We start from the raw sequence: 19,311 nt of genomic DNA on the forward strand, positions 1-19,311 counted from the left end.
GTCATGGAGTCAGTTCTAACTCATAGCGACCTTGTATGGGGTTTCTGAGTCTGTATACGTGGGAATAGAAAACTGAATTGTTCTCCCAAAGTGAATGGTGGGCTCGAACCACCAACATTGTGGTTTGCAGTCCAGTGCTTATCCTATGGAGTCAACCATGCTCCCCATATTTATATATATATACATATGTTTTTGTTGTTGTTAAGTGATTTAAGTCTGTTCTGACTCATAGTGACCCTGTACAGGGTTTCTGAGGAGTGACTGGTGGGATTGAACTGCTGGCCTTCTAGTTAGCAGTCCAGTGCTTATCCTATAGTGCCACACCAGGACTGAATATATATATATATATATACATACATATCTATATCTATAACTCTACACACACACACACAAAATATATATATATTTTCCAACTCATAGCGACCCTGTATATGGTTTCCAAGGAATGGCTGGTGAGTTTGAACCACAAACCTTGACGTTCCAACCAATCTTGCAGTCCAGTGCTTATCCTACAGTGCCACACCAGGACTCATATATGCCAGGATGGCCAGACTTCATCTATCATACTTTGGACATGTAGTTAGGAGGGAGAAGTCACTGAAGAAGGATATCATGTTTGGTAGTGAAGGGTTAGAGAAAAAGAGGAAACCCCCCAACGAGATGGATTGGCACAGTGGCAGCAGCAGTGGGCTCAGGCATAGCAATGACTGTGAGGTGGCCCAGGACCGGTCACTGTTTCATTCTGTTGGTCACAGAGTCACTGTGAGTTGTTACTGACTTGATGGCTCCTAACAACAAATACATTATATCTATATCTATATGGTGGTGGTTAAGTGCTGTGGAGTCGGTTCCAACTCATAGCGACCCTGTACAGGGTTTCTGAGGCTGTAAATCTTTATGGGAGCAGATAGCCTTCTCTTTCTCCTGCGGAGCAGCTGGTAGTTTTGAACTAGCTGATTTTGAGGTTAGCAGCCCGACTCATAACCACTATGCTACCAGAGCTCCATATATATAATATGTATTTTAAAAAGTTTGTGAAAAGAATTCCATTATATTTTCATTCTATTTTCCATGAATTTTATGAAGATCCCTTGTACATCTTGTTGTGCCACTGAGTCAGTTTTACCCACAACAGAACAAACATTGCCTGGTCCTGCTCAATCCTCAACATTTTCATTATGTTGGAACCCATTGCTGTTGCCACTGCGTCATTCCATCTCGTTGGGGGTCTTTGTCTTTTTAGCTGACCCTCCACTTTCCCAAGCATGATGCCCTGGGACTGGTCCCTACTGATAAAATATCCAAAGTACGAGAGACCACGTCTTACCATTCTCACTTCTAAGAAGCATTTTGACTACACTTCTAAGACAGATTTATTTGTTCTTCTGATACTCCTTGGTACTTTCAGTATTCTTCTCCAACACCATAATCAATTCTTCTACAGTCTTGACTATTCCTTTTCCAACGTTCACGTGCATAATAAGTGATTGAAAATACCATGGCTTGGGTAAAGCACACCTTAGTCTTCAAAGTGACGTCTTTGCTCTTTAACCTTTAAAGAGGTCTTCTGCAGTAGATTTTCTTAATGCAACATGTTGTTGTTGTTATGTGCCATCGAGTCGGTTCCGACCCATAGTGACCCTGTATAGGGTTTCCGAGGGTGTAAATCTTTACGGGAGTAGAAAGCCTCATCTTTCTCCCGCGGAGCAGCTGGTAGTTTCGAACCGCTGACCTTAAGGTTCGCAGCCCGATTCGTAACCACTACAATGCAACATAGTGATCGATTTCTTGACGGTTACTTCTATGAATGTTGATTGTAGATACAAGCAAAATGAAGTCTTTGACAACTTAAATCTTTTCTCTTTTCTTAAATCTTGTCTCAAAAAATCATCATTTTGACATGATGCTATTTATTGGCCCAGTAGGGAGGACTTCTGTCTTTCCTTTTCTTTTTTTACGTTGATGTTGATGTGCAATTCATACCAAAGGCTAGTCTTTTCATCAGTAAGTATTTCAAGTCATCTTGGCTGTGTAATCTGCATATTTCAAGTTGTTAATGAGTCTTCCTCCAATTCTGATGCCAGTTCTTTATATAATCCAGTTTCTCAGATCATTTGCTAAGCATACAGTTTGAATAAGTATGTCGAAAGGATACAACCCTGGTGTCCACGTTTCTTGATTTTAAACCATTCATTATTCCCTTGATCTGTTCGAATGACTGCCTCTTGGTTTATGAATATGTCCCTCATGAGCACAATTAAGTGTTTTGGAATTTCCATTCTTTACAGTGTTATCCATAGTTTGTTATGATCTAAAGCGTTTGCTTAATCACAAAAACACAAGTAAACATCTTTCTGGTATTTTCTGTCAAATATTCTACTGTGAATCCTCTTGCATGAGATGCTTACCTTAAGAATTATCTTGGCTTTTTGAGGCCACTTGTGATTAACCAACATCCCAAAGGAAACAGGAACAACTAGAGCCACCAAAGAAATACCTAGAAATGGCAGAAGGGCAATCAGATTGACAGTCCACATAGCACAGAAAAGAAAAAACAGAGGACTTAGCAGTCTGAAAAGACTTAAATAGTATCTCAGTCTCACATTATGAATACACAAAACAGACTTAAAGCCAAACAGAACAAAACAAAAACTACATATTTATCCACACTAGTAAATAATTGAATATTATTGATGAAGCACTGTTGTATTGATGGTACAGATTTTTTTCCCCTTAAAGCCTGGGCTATTTTTCAGAATTTCTTATGTTGTCAATAAATACTCTTTAGTTTCAGTTTATCTGAACTGTGGCTCATTTAGTCTTTGGGTCTTTTTATTATAGAAAAACAACAACTTCAAACTTTTCCAACATGTATGTGTTCTTGTTGTATATATAGAAGACATTTTACATTTGTCTTTTATGTCACAGTGTACTCCCATGTATAGCTACCCTATATAGGATATAAGGCTATGCAGGAGCAGAAAGCCTTATCTTTCTTTATGGATCAGCTGGTAGATTCAAACTGCTGACCTTGTGGTTAGCAACCCAACTCGTTACCCATTATGCTACCAGAGTTCCTTTTTACTTTATGGTGGTAGATATGATAGAGGCATTTTAAAGTTAGCTCGAGATCTCGGAATATCTGAAGGATAATGACTTCTATTTAAGACTGACTTTGGTTACTCAGATCTACAGCATCGAGGTGAGAGAACAGGTTGAAAAAACACGCTTTTAATTTTCCATGAGATAATATATTTGGCGACCTCTCAAGTAATTATAATTCTTTGCAGTAACGTGCTCACTCAGGCAGATGAAAGAGTCATACTTCAATATCACTGTGTTAAATTTACTGCTGTGCTTATGACATGTGGTTTATTTCTGCATATTATTTAACACTCATTTGTCCAATAGCTGATTTTATACAGTATAACACCAACCATTTCTAACTTTTCATGGGTTGTTTCTTTTTCAAACCGTCTTTTAAAGACATATTAAAAAGTGGAGCTGCAAAATGAAATACTGAGCACTGATATAACTTAGTATGAGAGTGGATTCAAGTAGGACTAGAAAACAGATTTTAGATTTAGAAGCTTTAAATGTTAATTTAAAATGAATAAAATAGTGAAGAAGACAGAATTTATTTGTAGTCTTCTAGTCTTGGCAATCTAAGGGTCAGAAATTACTTTGCCCAGAAATTAGTGAAGTTAAGTAATGACAAAAGATACCAAGATCAGGATCAAAATAAAATATGGGTAAGGAAGCATAAGGAGAACATGGATGCACAGAGATACTGGGAGATATACTGCTAAGCTGTTAAGGCGAATCTGACTCATAGCGAGCCTGTGTAGAGTTTCCAAGGAGTGGTTGGTGAATTTTGAACCGTCAGCTTTGTGGTTCAAACTGACCTCGAGATCAAGTGCTTATTCTATGGCACATCCAGAAAAATGCCCTTTGGGAGAGCTTGCAACTTGTGCTTTGGGAGGAGACTTCCTCTCTTGATATCTAGACCAGTCCTGAAATTATGTGAAATCTGTAAGTCTTAAATCCAAACCATTCTGAAGCAACTTGATGATATCATGGTAGGTTGATTCTCGGTGTAAATGCTGTTCTTAGAATAGAAGCTTGGTTAGTCCTGGTGTGGCGCTGTGGGGTAATGCCAGGTTGGTTTGAACTGCAAGGTTGGTGGTTCAGGTTCACCAGTGGCTCCTTGGAAACCCCATACAGGGTCACTCTGAGTCAGAACTGAGTTAACAGCACTTAATAACAACCACATTATATTTTAAATGAGCTGAGTCTGGTGACAGGCAGCTTATCTCTCCTGTTTGACATCTCATGTTAAGAGTCCTTATTTCTTTGGGGCAGTCCAAAGAAATAGGATCAACATCAGTCCCATCTGCTGAAGTCCATGGCAGAAAGGCTTTTCTTCTTTTGATCAAATAAGGCAAGAGAAAATTGTTCAGGGATTTGAAGTTGACTGGAAAATGTACCTTTTACTATATTTTACACCCTGTCTGGAGTGATGGCATGTTTTAACTTTTTAGTCTCTCTCTTTTCTTCCCCCTCCTAGGCTTTGCTCTATGGAGTCCTTATATGCCTATGCTCTCTGGGCAAAATGTCTACTTATTTAGAAGAAAATACATCTGCTCTCAGTTGTTTTTGTTGTTAAGTACTGTTCAGTCGGTTCGGACTCTTGGCAACCCTGTATAGGGTTTCTGAGGAGTGACTGGTGGGTTTGAGCCACCGCCCTTGCAGTTAGCAGCTCAGTGCTTATCCTACAGCACCACACCAGGACTCCCTGCTCTCAGTTACCTGTTGAAATTACAGCATGGACTTTAACCAGTAGATAGAGAAGGAAACAAATGTAGCAGGAAATGAAGAGAATGAAAGCGAATAGTGAATGGAGTCACGTGGTAGAGCCAGACTCCAGCTGCACCTTTCTGTATTAACAACTGTGGGCATTGTGCAAATTGTTGAAACGCTCTGAGCTTTGTTTTCTTCATTTGGAAAATGGGAAGAATTTTATTAACTGAAGAGTTGGAGATTCAAACCCAGCCAGAGGCTTTGCTGAAGCCATGTCTAGTGGTTAACTTCTGAAAGGTCATAGCCTGGACAGTGCTAAGGAGTAGCTCCACTCGGCACACACACACACAATGGTTGGTAAGAACATGTCTACATCACAATGCTGTTATGAGAATTAAATGATTAAATGGATATCAAGTTCTTGGTACACAGACACCCAACAATATGATGGAGAGAAGTAGGTATAACTACTTACTACTGTGTTTTTTGTTTTGTTTTTGTTTTTAGTGGTATCTGCTATACACGCCACTTCCTGCCCCATCCAGATGTTAGCTCATCTGGGTGTTTTTTTGAGTCCTCTGTACATGCTGAGAACATCTGCCCTCAGAGTTAATTGGAGAGTAAACTAAGGGTCTTTCTCCAAGGCTCTTGGGCAAATTGAGCAATTATTTTGAGCCTCAATTTCCCCATCTACAAGGTGGTGGTCAGAGCCTGTGAAGCTGTCAAGCAGTCAGTTTTCTTCAATAAAAGACTATAACAACAACCACAGGAGGTTAAGTCTGCAAGAATAACAGATCTGGAAAAAAATGACAAGAAAGCAAAACTTGTTTCTCACACTCATCTAATTTTTAAGTTTCCTTTCTTTTTCTCTTTGCTTTCTTTTTCTTCTCATTCTTTCCTTTTCTTTTCCCTGTACCCTTTTCCCTTCCTCTCCTCTCTTCTTTTTTCTTTCTTTCCTTTTTACACTTTATGTCTTTTATGATTTTTTTGTCTTCACTGATATGCAAATCCCTCTTTCTCACAGCTTTCTTCTTTTCAAATCTTGTTCAAATTAAAGAATGTGATAGGCCCTTCCCAGTGTACTTAACATTACACAATATTGTCATGGGGCACTTTCCAGAAGGGGATGTGTGTCAAGAAAAGGAGATTTTAAGGTTTAAATTATTTCCTCAATTAGTGAGTAATATAAAATTCAAACTTGTTTTCAGTCAGGTTCTTTAACTCTAAGAGCAATTTCCACCAAAGGAGCAGGGCGACAGTTAAGCAGCATGAGACACAGATAAGTGGCAATGGAATATTACTCTAATACCTATTTTTAGGAGATTATATCTAATAGAAAGGCATTCCTCAGGGGTCAACAGAAGGACCTTGTGTACAAAAATACTAAGAGTGCAGCAAGAAAGCTATATGAAAATGTTGAAGTTCAGACTATCTCATTGGTGTTCCAGAGGTTTGTTCCATTTCAGTTATGCAGACCCTGAACACTGTTTTTATCCCCGAAACAATCATTCTTAGAAATGGGAGGAATTTAGATGTCACCTAGTCCAGCCTCTTCCCAGAAGAAATCCCTTACAAACATCCTTTAGCCTTCCCTTACAAGCAAGCACCCTTCAGTGATTAACCCACACCTTCATGAGACAACCTATCAAGGAGCTACCTGTTTTCAAGGTTGGTTGAAGAAAACTATTTAACATGTAACATTCCCAGTACTTAGTACTGATGCATGATTTCAGCAACATTTCATTTGTAATGTATTTTTATGGGAAATGGCTTGTTTCATTATTCCATAAACAATTTTGCATTTCCTTTGACTTCTATCCTCATGTTACACCAAAAATTTTATCTTCTGCCATTTCCCAGAAATTGGGGGCTGGGGGGAAGTGCCTTTGGTCTCTGGTATGGAAAGGACAACCAGGAGTCTAAATGAGTAGAGACAGAATCCAAAAACCAAACCCAAACCCATTCCTATGGAATAGATTCCAACTCACAGCAACCCTATACAGATTTCCCAGGTTGTAAATCTTTATAGGAGTACATAGCCTTATCTTTCTCCTTTGGAACATGTGGATTTGCACTACTGCCTTTGAGTTTAGCAGTCCAGTGTTTATCCTACAGCACCACCAGGGCTCCTTCAAAACTAGCAAATCAGACTTCCAGGGGATGGGGTGAAGAATGTGCCATCATGTGAACTTTTAAATCATGACGTTGCTCACATTGTTATAAACCATGTTTCATTTGGTAGTTTCTTATTGTGACACTTACTAATTGCTTACTAAGTTGTTGTTGTTGTTAAGTGTTCTGTCTCATAGTGATCCTAGATAGGGTTTCTGAGGAGAAGCTGGTGAGCTTGAACTGCCAACAATGCAGTTCAAATTAAGCTTGTATTCCAGTGCCTTAACTCACAGCACCACACCAGGATTCTGTGCTTACTAAGTTTAAAATTAGTAGTTGAGATTTATTTATTTATTTTCTTAAATTTGGATATCTGGGTGCAAACTCTCATTATCATGAACTAGAAATGGTCTGCTCTGCACCTGGTCATGAGAAGGCAACTGGTCATGGGAAGGGTGAAGGACTGGGCAGCATTTTGTCCTGTTCTTCTTGAGGACGTCATGGGTCTGGGGTCAGCCCAATGTCAACTCACAACAGTGGTTCAACTCTGGATGAAGGAAAGAATGGAAGATCTTGTTCACTAATAATTTAAGTCTCCTCATGTCCAGACTGAAATGGGAGGAGGGGATTGTTTAAGTTGGTCCCTCTCTTTGATGATCTAAATTGAGGAAAAAGCAGTTTCTAGCATGGGATCAAGATTGGGAATTTAGAGTCTGCCAACACTCACTCAAGTGTAGGGATTACTTGTAATGGGATCATCACTGAGTATAAACTGCCACTCGGCAAGGAAATGGTAAATAATAGCTGGGTCTGAACCTTGTTTGGAAACCTACTAGGGGATATACAGAAGAGTAGGGGTGATATTAAATATTCAGAGGAATGACTTACCTATGCTATCATAGGGAATTATAATCGTCCCAGCATCGGCCCACATTTTGGTATAGATAAAGAGACACAGTGGCATCATCCCCAGGGCAAGCAGTGTGGAGCATGTGGTCATGCTGACGCTGAAAAGAAAGAGGCAAGTTGACATGTCCACTTGGGCTTTCTAGGTAAGAGTTTATTTCAGTTTTTGCTACATGAGTAGAAAGCCCTGCAAGAAAATGGTCTCAATCAATCGCATCATCTGGTATGATGAGCTGAAATAGACATGTGCACAAAAATGTACAGTAAAATGGTGAATTTTGTATTTGGTGTCAACTTACTTTGTCTTGTGCCATTACTTCATCCCCATTAGTCAATTTCCATACCAGATATGCCACTCTTTAAAACTCTGATCAGACAACAGCAGAGACATTCAGGGCAGCCAAAATTTCATTGGGCTTTGTGTGGTCCAGTTGGCATACGCTCCCTTATACCAAATCAGCTCTTAGAGGAGAATGCATGTCTGAAGGAGGAGGTCTTAATGTCTGAAGGACATTCTGAAGCAGACACATTATGAGCCATATTGTTGTAGCATAAAGAAAGAAGATGAAATTTACTTATAAAACAAAAAAAGGCAGGCACAGTAGGTCTGAAGTCTTGTTGTTGGATGCAATTGAGTTCTTTCTGACTTACGCAACCCTACGAGAGAATAAAATACTCTCTGATCTTACACCATCCTCACAGTCTTGCTACATTTTTAGTTCAGGGGTGGAGAACCTTTTTGTTGCCAAAATTTACAGCATCAAACATGGGTCATATAATATTATTAACTTAAATTGATATATTTGATCAAATGCTACATTTGGTCCTACAGTTAATTAACTCATCTCTAATGTTATGGGTCAGAACCGACTCGATGGCACATAACAACAACAACAACAACAATGTGATGGCTGGAATTGCAATGGCCTTGGCAGGGCCAGACCAGATGATTTCATCGAACTTATGAGAAAGATGAGGCTTTCTACTCCAGTAAAGATTTACACCCTCGGAAACCCTGTACAGGGTCGCTATGGGTCGGAACCGACTCGACGGCGCTTAACAACAACAACAACAACAATACAACCTGTGGCCTGGGTGTTCCCCAGCCCTGTTTGATTGTGTCTCATAGCAACCCAAGAGAACAGACCAGAGCTTCCCTGTAGGGTTTCCAAGAGTCCTGGTGTGGCACTAAAGGACAATGCACTGGACCATAGGTCAGTTTGAATCTCAAGGTTCAAACTCACAGGAGGCTCCTCGGAAACCCTATACAGGGTCAGTGTGAGACGGAAACGACTCAGTGGCACTTAACAACAACATAGGGTTTCCAAGGCTGTAATGTTTATGACAAAATCCTGGTATGGTGCTGTAGGATAAACACTAGACTGATAACTGCAAGGTCAGCAGTTTAAATCCACCAGCTGCTCCTAGAAACCCTATTCAGAGTTGCTATGAGTCAGAACAGACCCAATGGCACTTAACAAGAACATATGTATGTGAAAGTTGGACAATGAATAAGAAGAATCTAAGGTGTTGGGGAAGAATATTAAAAGTACCATGGACAAAAAAAAAAAAAAAAAATCTCTCTTGAAAGAAGTACAGCTAAAATGCTCCATAAAAGTGAGGATGGAGAAACTCTGTCTCTCACACGTTGGACTTGTTATCAGAAAGGACCTGTCCCTATAGAAGAAACCATGCTTGGTAAAGTGGAGGGTCAGTGAAAAAGAGGAAGACCCCCCTATCGAATGGATTGACACAGTGGCAGCAATAATGGGCTCAAACATAGCAAGGTAGGCCCATGTTGATGTGGTTGGCAACCATTTTTTGAATACCTTAAGCAAAATTTCATTTGCATGTGATATTAAAGATATTGTATGATGATTTCTGCATTCTATTGGGTTACCACTATTTGGAATGGGCATAAATATGGATATCTTCCAATCTGTAAGTCAGGTACTTCCAAATTTCTTGGCATAGATGAGGGAGAGCCTCCAGCACTGCCTCAGTTTTCAATTTGTATTTCATTAGTTTGGAAACCTATTCTCTGTCAGTGCCTTCAATGCAGCTTGGACTTGTTCCTTCAGTTCCATCTCTTCTTGATCATATGGTTGAGCATTGACATCTCCCGGACATCGACCCCCCCCCTTTTTTTTTTGGTACAGTGACTCTAGATTTCTTCCATCATCTTTTATGCTTCCTACATCATTCAATATTTCCCCCAGAGAATCCTTTAGTATTGCAAGCTTATTCAATTCTTTCAGTTTGAGAAACGTTGAGCATGGTCTTCACTTTTGGTTTTCTAACTCTAGGTCTTTGCACATTTTCCTGTACTGATATTTTCCATGTACGGATTATTCCTCTTTGTTTCCTACTTCACATTCCAATCACCAATAATTATTGATGCATGTTGATTGCATGTTTAATCAAGTTCCGATTGAACAAGTTGGTAGGATTCTTCAGTTTCTTCATCCCTGGCTTTAGTGGTTGGTGCATAAATTTGAACAATAGTGGTATTAACTGGTCTTTCTTGCACCATATTTAAATGCTCTCAAGTCAGTTCTGACTCATAGTGACCCTGTACAGAGTTTCTAAGGAGATGCCTGTGGGTTTGAACCACCGACCCTGTGGTTAGTAGTCCAGTGCTTATGCTACAGCACCTTTCTTGAAGGTATATGGATATTATCCTATCATGGACAGCATTGTACTTCAAGGTAGATCTTGAAATGTTCTTTTTGATGATAAGTACCTTGTCATTCCTCTTCAATTTGACATTCCCAGCATAGCGAAACATATAATTGTCCAATTTAAAATGGCCAATACCAGCTCATTTCGGCTTACTGGTGCCTAGGATATTGATCTTTATGCATTCCATTTCATTTTTGACAACTTCCAATTTTCCTTTGATTCATACTTCAGGCATTCCACATTCCGATGATCAATGCTTGCAGCTGGTTCTTCTCATTTTGAGTTGTGTCCCACCAGTGAAAAAGAAGATGTCAAAAGCTTTGCTCCATTCACTTTGAGGAAATAGCTGTTCCCAATTGTAGTTAGAGAGCCTTCCAAGCTCAGATGCTCATCTTCCTGCACTATAGCTGACAGCGTTCTGTTGCTATTCATGAGGTTTTCAGAAGCAATCTGTCTCTCTTTCTTCCTAGTCTGTCTTCATCTGAAAGCTCATCTGAAACCTGCCCACCATGGGTGACCCTTCTGGTATTTAACATATTGGTGGCAGAGCTCCCACCATCACAGTAACTCATAAGCCACCACAGTATGACAGCCTGACAGATGGGTGGTAGTGGAAGAACCAGGATTTGCTATTAAACTCTTGAGAGTGCTCATACTTTAACAAACAGACTTGGCAAAGCAAGTAGGTTTTGGCTGTGTAGGTGGCTTTTGGCTTTTGATTTAAAGAATTACTATCAAAGGATGCTATTTTCAGCACTGTTAAAGCCGATGTTGTTGTTGATAAGTGCTGTTGAGTCAGTTCTGACCCATAGCGACCTTGTATAGTGTTTCTGAAGAGCAGCTGGTGAGCTTGAATTGCTGACGTTGCAGTTCAAATGACTTTGCAGTCCAGTGCAGTAACTCACAGCGCCACATCAGGATTTTGTTAAAGCTGATAGTAATGAGATTTTTTTTTTTTTTGGTTAGTGGGTCTTTGTGGTCCCCTTCAAATATGTACAAAGATGTGAAATTTCAGAGATTTCTGTGTAGATTTGAAGAGGCATTGCAGCTTACTATGTGATTTGGGCAATTTACTTGACTTTCCTGTGCCCATTTTCCTGTCTGTAAAATAAAGAGAATGAGCCACTAGCCTCATAAAAAACGTGAGGATTAAATGAGCCAATGATGTGCCCTATTTAGAATGATGCAGGGCCTTCTTTAAGAGATACTCAAACCAAACCAAAGCAAACCCACCACCACTGAGTGGATTCCCACTCTTAGTGACCTTATATAAGCTTTCTGAAGCAGTAAATCTTTATGGGAGCAGACAGGTTCATCTTTCTTCCCATGAGCAGCTGATGGGATTGAACCACTAACTTTATGATTAGCGGTCCAGTTCTTATCCTACAGTGTCACCATAGCTCCTTTCTTAAGAAATAGTTACTATTATATATATATAATATATATATATATAGTTGTTAATTGCCATCAAGTCAGTTTTGACTTGACTTATAGGGACCCTGTAAAGGGTTTCCTGGGCTTTAAATCTTTGCTGGAGCAGAAAGCCTCATCTTCCTTTTGAGGAGTGGCTGGTGGGTTCGAACTGCTGACCTAGTGGTTTGCAATACAGTGCTTATCATATGGAGTCACCATACTCCCCATCATATAAATAGCTATACAAGGAGCTCTGGTAGCATAGTGGTTACGAATCGGGCCGCGAACCTTAAGGTCAGCGGTTCGAAACTACCAGGTGCTCCGTGGGAGAAAGATGAGGTTTTCTACTCCCGTAAAGATTTACTCCCTCAGAAACCTGTACAGGGTCGCTATGGGTCGGAACCGACTCGACGGCACTTAACAACAACAACAATTACCATACAGCATAATTGAGAATTAGGAAAATCTAAGAATAATTGTTTAGAAAGGCGTCTTCCTCAATACCTGTAGTATTAAAAGCTATCCAGGTAGTTATTTCTTATAGGTATGTTCATACTTAAAGGAAAATGGTAAAAATTTATACTCCACTCCCCAAGATAAAACACATCCAATCCCAATTAAAAGGGTGCATAGTTAAGTACTCGTCTACTAACAAAATGTTGGTGATTTGAACCAATCTGCATTCCACAGGAGAAAAATGTGAGTCTGCCCCTATGAAGATTGTTATTGTTGTTAAGAGCCATCAAGTTGGTTCTGACTCATTGTTGCCACCACTGTGTCGATCTTTTTCACTGACTCTCTGTGTTACTAAGCATGATGTCTTTCTCTAGGGACTGTGAGCTGAATGAAGTCTTGTCCTTGAACTTCTAAGGAACATTATGACTTTACTTCTTATAGCATGGCTTTTAAAAAATTCTTTTAGCAGTCCATGATATATTCAATATTATTCATCAGTACCAGAGTTGCAGGGCAGCAACTCCTAGTGTGACACTATAGGATAAGCACTAGACTGTCAGTGGTTCAAACCCACCAGATACTCCTTGGAAATCTTACACGGGGTCACCATGAGTCAGAACCAACTCAATGGCACTTCGCAACAATTCTTTTTTGATCTTTCTTATTCATTATCTAGCTTTCAAATGCATATGAGATGATTGAAAATACCAAGGCTTGGGTCAGACACATCTGAGTCCTCAGGGTGACATCTTTGCTCTTTAACACTTCAAAGAGATCTTTTCCAGTAGAGATGCCCAATGCCATGTAACATTTGATTTTCCACCTGCTGTTTCCATGGATATTAACTGAACCGAAGTAAAATGAAATCCTTCAAAACTTCAATATTGTATTCATTTGTCATGATGTTGTTTATTGGCCCAGTTGTGAGGATTCTGCTTTCTTTAAGTTGAGATGTAAGACATAGTGAAGGCCATACTTCTTGATTTTTATCATAAGTTCTTCAAGTCCTCTTCATTGTCAGCCAGAAAGATTATGTCATCTACACATCCCAGGTTGTTAATAAGTCTTCTGTCATCTTGATGCTGAACTCTTCTTCTTCTTCATATAAACCAACTTTTTGGATTATTTGCTCTGTTTACAGATTGGATGTTGTTGTTGTTAAATGCTTTCAAGTTGGTTCTGTCTCATAGGGAATGTAATATAGAGTTTCTGAGGAACAACTGACGCGTTTGAACTGCCAACCTTGCAGTGAGCAGTCCAGTGCATATCCTACAGCACCACTGTGGTTATTGTTAATTGTGTTGAGTTGCTTCTGACTCAACAGCAACCTAATTTAGGGTTTCTGAGGATTTAAATCTTCTAGGGAGCAGAAAGCCTCATTTTTCTCCCATGGAGCAGCTGGTGGGCTCCAACTGCAGGCTTTGTGGTTCACAGTCCAGTGCTTACTGTATGGAGCCACCTGTGATACAACCCTGGCACATTCTCTTCCTGATCTTAAATCACCCAGTATCTTCTTGTTCTGTTTGAACAATAATTGCCTCTCAGCCTATATACAGATTCCACATGAGCATAACTAAGTATTCTGTAATTCCCATTCTTCACAGTGTTATCCGCAATTTGCTAAAATCTACACAGTTGAATGCCTTTGCATAGTCAATGAAACACAGGCAGACATCTTTATGGTATTTTCTGCTTTCTGCCAAAAATCAATCTGATACCAGCAATGATATCCTTCATACTACATCCTGTTCCTGTAGGCATATTGATATTATCCCATCACTGACAGCATTGTACTACACGATAAATTTTGAAATGTTCTTTGTCTGTGAAATGTTCACAGTAATAGTTCATATGATTGTCTGCTTCAGAAAGGGCAATACCAATCCATTTCAGCTCACTAAAGCCTAGGATATTGATCTTCAGTATTCTATTACATTTTCCACAAATTCCAAATTTTCTTGATTCATACTTTGTATATTTCAGGTTCTGATTACTAATGGATGCTTGCAGCGGTTTCTTCTCATTTCAAGTCAGTAGAATGTATTGTTTGTAAATTGTTTGCATTGTGGTGGCTTGCATGGTGCTGTTATGTTAGAAGCTTTGTTGCCCATATTTCAAATACAAACAGGGTCATGTGTGGTGGACAGGTTTTAGAAAAAGTTCCAGACTCTTGATATCTACTTCTGAAAAACCCAGTTAGTGAAAGACTTATGAATAGCATCAGAACATTAGCTGATATCGTGCCAGAAGATGGGCCTCTAGGTTGGAATTTACTGAAAGATGGGAAATGCTGCCTCCTCAAAGTTAGAGTGGACCTCAATGATGTGGAAAAAAATAAAGCTTCCAGGATTTGAATTTGCTGATTAGTCATGATTCCAAATGAGAAATAAGATGGCTTAACTTCCCTAATAATAATAATTTCCAAGAGGTGATCTCACTTTAAATGAATCTCTATGAATACAGCTAAAAAATTGTAACAATAACCAATGCCAGAGATGTATGTAGAGCATTTCCAAAGAAGTTCAGTTTATTATGGTCATAGGTTAACTTAACTTAGATATCAAATAAGATGTTAAGGAAAAGTCGTAGAGCCTAAAACTCAGCTAGTCTATTAGTAATAGTTTTAATAGTGTTCTCTGTTACTTATAATTAAAATGCTGAGGTTTGTAAATGACTTTCCCGCTCGCTCGTCCTTCTCCATTCTCTAGTTTCTTTTTAAAAAATAAATTAGAATGTAGTTAAAGTTATCTCTAGCATAACATCACTTTTATTTATATACATTGAATAAGCATTCTAGTGCGGAGAAGACAGAGAGGGCAGAATTCCTCACCTAGATCATAGTGAAGGGAAGGCTGAGAATGCTTCAAGATGTGAGAAAAACTTTTAAAAGAAAGTCTTTTTTTTCCTTTTGTGTGTGTTTGTGAAAGCTTCAATCCTGATCTATTGTTGAAATAATTTATGAGCATGGTCACTGTTTTGAGTTTGGAAAGAGCAGTGTCTTAAAGACCATGAGAAAGGACTAGAATAAGGTTGCGGAAGGAAATAGTTCAGATTTAGTCGGGGAGTTTGGCCACAAAAAGCTGAATAAGAGCAAGAGGTTGAGTGGCCTCAAGTCATATCTATTTTATGGACACATTACCAAAATCAAACCACTCTAAATGGGATTGAAATGATTCACATATAAAGAATTTTAATGAATAGTGTGGAGGAGTAAATTAGCAAAAGAAGACAATATCATTTACATGATACTTAACAACAACAACATGCACAATTGTTATGTTTGGGACCATTGTTGCTACTACCATGCCAATCGATCTTGTTGAGGATCTTCCTCTTTTTCATTGATCCTAAACTCCTTAGGAAAGTAATAAAATAATGTTGACAATGGTTAAAAGACTCATATGGATTCCAAGTCTGGTTTTGATATGCCTTGACACTGTGACCTTGATCAAGTTTTAGAACCTAATTTTATTATCTGTCTACTGTCCTGGTGTGGTGCTGTGGGTTAATGTGTTGGAGCACAAAATTGGTTTTAACCACAAGGTCGCTGGTTCAAGCTCACCAGCCACTCCTCAGAAACTCTACACAGGGTTGCTATGAGTTGGAACCAACTCGATGGCACTTGACAACAACAACAACTGCAGAAAATGGTAGTACTGACCTCAGAGGATTGTTCTGAAGATGAAGTAAACCAGTGCATTTAGAGCACAGAGCGCTATGGATAGCACATCATGGCAAGCCCATGCACAGCAGAGCAAAATGCTGGCCCATCCTCTATCATCTCCCTGATTGTTGAGGATCAGACTGTTTTGATCCTTGGTGTTGTTACTGGCTAATTTTTAAAAATAGACCACTAGGCCTTTCTTTCTAGTCTGTTTTAATCTGGAAGCTCCTCTGAAACCTGCTCAGTACCACAACAACACGTAAGCTTCTGTTGACAATGGGTGGTGGTTCCATGAGGAGTGTAGTCTAGAAACTGAACCCAGGTTTCCTGTATGGAAGGTGCAAATACGACCACATCTGGTGAAATGGAAGTTACAATTGCTTGAAAAGAAGAAAACTCTATAAATTTAATGGAAAATAAGGGAAAATATTTAATAGTGATGGGTTAATTGAGAGAAGAGAAGAGATGACATTTATTTAGTTGAAATGAGAGCTATTGCTTTGGATTTGTGATAAAAAAAAAGCCTAGGATCTCCAATCACAAAAAATAATAGTTAGCAGTGAAGTGGAAGATGAAAAACATAACAGTATTTGATTTATGAATGAGTACAGTAAGGAGCTCTGGTAGCGTAGTGGTTACGAATCGGGCTGTGAACCACAAGGTCAACAGTTTGAAACTACCAGCTGTTCTGCGGGAGAAAGATGAGGCGTTCTGCTCCTGTAAAGATTTACAGCCTCAGAAACCCTGTACAGGGTAGCTATGAGTCAGAACCAACTCCACGGCACATAACAACAACAACAACAACAGTAGGGAAATCTAGAAAGCAATAAAAAGGAATGTAGAAAGTAGGTGGTAATTATGAAATTGGAGTCTGGTATGGCACTGTGGATTAATGTGCTGGATTGCACGGTCAGTTTGAACTGCAAGATTGGCAGTTCAAGCTCACCAGCTGCTCCTGAGAGACCCTATACAGGGTCAATATGGATCATAACCAGCTCAATGGCACTACACAACAATGATGAACCTAAGAAAGGATGCATTGACAGGGATTTCTCAATGAATAAGTCAAAGAGAAATGAGGAGAAACATCTATTCATAGTATGAAGAGGTCATAGGATTGACATACTACTGATCTGTAACTGAGCAGATGCAAAGACGAGTGCATCATCTGAACTATGGTCCTTGACCACAAACAGTCACCTAAAAATCACCTTAATTTTTCGCTAAAGCATTTAATGCATAAGATACCCATAGAACAGGTATAACTTGGTAAATGTATCTGTGAGCAGATCCTATTCACAAGCAACAAATTTCTAGGCTGGGAGGAGTTGATCTATCACTTTCCATTGTATTTCAATGATGTATTTCAATAAGCAGGTTTACTTGCTTTTTTGTTTCACAATGCAATGGCTTCCTAGGCTCAGAAAAAAAGTCATAGGATGAAGGGGAAATGTTTTGGTTTCTTTTTCCAGGAACCACTTGCGTGGCATTAGTTCAGTTAGTACAAATACTTAGTAATCTAAACAGTCATATCATCACTGCTTTTGCTAGAACTGCTGCATTTGAGTTCTGGTGTTGAAGAAGAATATTAAAGGTGCCATGGTCTGCCAGAAGAACAAACAAAACTGTGTTGGAAGAAGAACAACCAGAATGTTCCTTAGAAGTCAAGATGGTCATACGTGTCTCTCATACTGCAGACATATTATCAGGAAGGTGAAGGGTCAGCCAAAAAGAGGAAGACCCCCAATGAGATGGATTGACACAGTGGCAGCAGCAGTGGGCTCAGGCATAGAAATGATTGTGAGGATGGTGCAGGGCTGGGCAGTGATTTGTTATGTTGTATATAACATCTCATAGGGTCACTATGGGTCAGAACTGTGAGGTTTAGGTATTATCTATTCACAAGACAGCAAAAAAGATCTCCTAAGATTTCAGCTTAGTTAGACCTGACGGTAGTCATGTAGAAGGCAGGCCTTTTAAAAGCTAGCACTTACTCAATGGAAGGGAGTGAACTCAGGTGAATGTGGAGCTTTGGCCTCTACTAAACAGCCTTTCCGTAATATTGTTAGGTGTTGACAGCGCTTAACAACAACAACAACAATTGTTAGAATTCAAGTAGGGATGTTGTTAAGTGCTGTAAATTGGGTTCAACTCATAGCGAACTTGTATAGGATTTTCGAGGAACAGCTGGTGAGTTTGAACTGCTGACCTTACAGTTCAAACTGACCTTATGGTGGGTTCTGTGCTTATTCCCATAGTGCCAGAAGGTAAAATTCCAAAGGCACAGAACTGGAAATAAAAATGGAAGATAGGAATGTATGTAAATAAATCAGCATGGAACTTTAGTTACCTGAAATGCACTTTAGAAGAATAAAAAATTCTTTTTTTCCCAATGGAAAATTGTTTCCCTTAATTTATTTCAAAGAAATATGTTATTGATTCTTTTCCCTGACATATACAGAACATAGTGTCAGTTTCTTATAGAGCAACTTAATTTAACCTCCTTTTGGTGATTTGGATCAATGCAATAAACATTATTTGCTGTATTAAAATTCAGTGTTTTTTCCCCCTTGGCTTATTGTGTTTATGGAGTCCTATTGTGGTGTTGTAGGATAAACAGTAGGCAACAAGGTCAGTTTGAACCACAAGATTAGTGGTTCATATCTACCAGCTACTCCTTAGAAACCTTATACAGGGTCCTTCTGCATAGTAACCAACTCAATGGCACTGAGCAACAACAACAATTGTGTTTATAGAGCTGTTTGCTTTAAGTTTCAATTGTGAGTGTCTTTGCTTTGTAGACATTTTGGTCCTCGATTTTAGAGTAAAGCTTTCTGGGCCATTTGCTCCTACGAGACTTAGGCCTGCCTTTCTAATACTCTTCCCTCCTTCCTGTCTCTGACCCCATATGTGCTGAGACATTGCATAACAGAACTTTGGTATTAGGAAAGTAAGTAGATCCAGAGTGAGGAAAGTTTATGGGATTAAGTGGAGTTTATTTTGGGGTGTGCAAAATCTTTTATTGGGTTTTATTTGAACCAGATAGATGAACATACTCTAGTTAGGTGACTGTTGGGCTGGGGAGGTGTTGGTATTATGTTATCTTTGCAATATCTGTGGAATTCAGTCTTTAATAATTACCATTACAATTTAAAAAAATTACAATTAAAATTTCTGATGCCTAATGTCTCATAATGGGACTTATTTTGATTTTTAGAGGAATTTATATAATTGAGCTCTGTGCTTTCAGCCAAGGTCTTATATTCTCTTTTTGATTT

General features: G+C 39.1%; 1 protein-coding gene across 1 annotated transcript in view; it reads right to left on the reverse strand.

Annotated features, from left to right (window-relative positions):
• Nucleotides 1–19,311, reverse strand: part of SLC10A2 (solute carrier family 10 (sodium/bile acid cotransporter), member 2) — a 29,337-nt gene that overhangs the window by 6,633 nt on the left and 3,393 nt on the right. The window contains exons 2-3 of the mRNA XM_006846677.1: nt 7,801–7,919; nt 2,409–2,497 (exon numbers count right to left, since the gene is read on the reverse strand). Coding sequence (XP_006846740.1) covers nt 2,409–2,497; nt 7,801–7,919 — 208 coding nt within the window. The remainder of the gene's footprint in view (nt 1–2,408; nt 2,498–7,800; nt 7,920–19,311) is intronic.

Source organism: Chrysochloris asiatica, unplaced genomic scaffold, assembly GCF_000296735.1.
Source record: "Chrysochloris asiatica unplaced genomic scaffold, ChrAsi1.0 scaffold00029, whole genome shotgun sequence".
NCBI lineage: Eukaryota > Metazoa > Chordata > Mammalia > Afrosoricida > Chrysochloridae > Chrysochloris > Chrysochloris asiatica.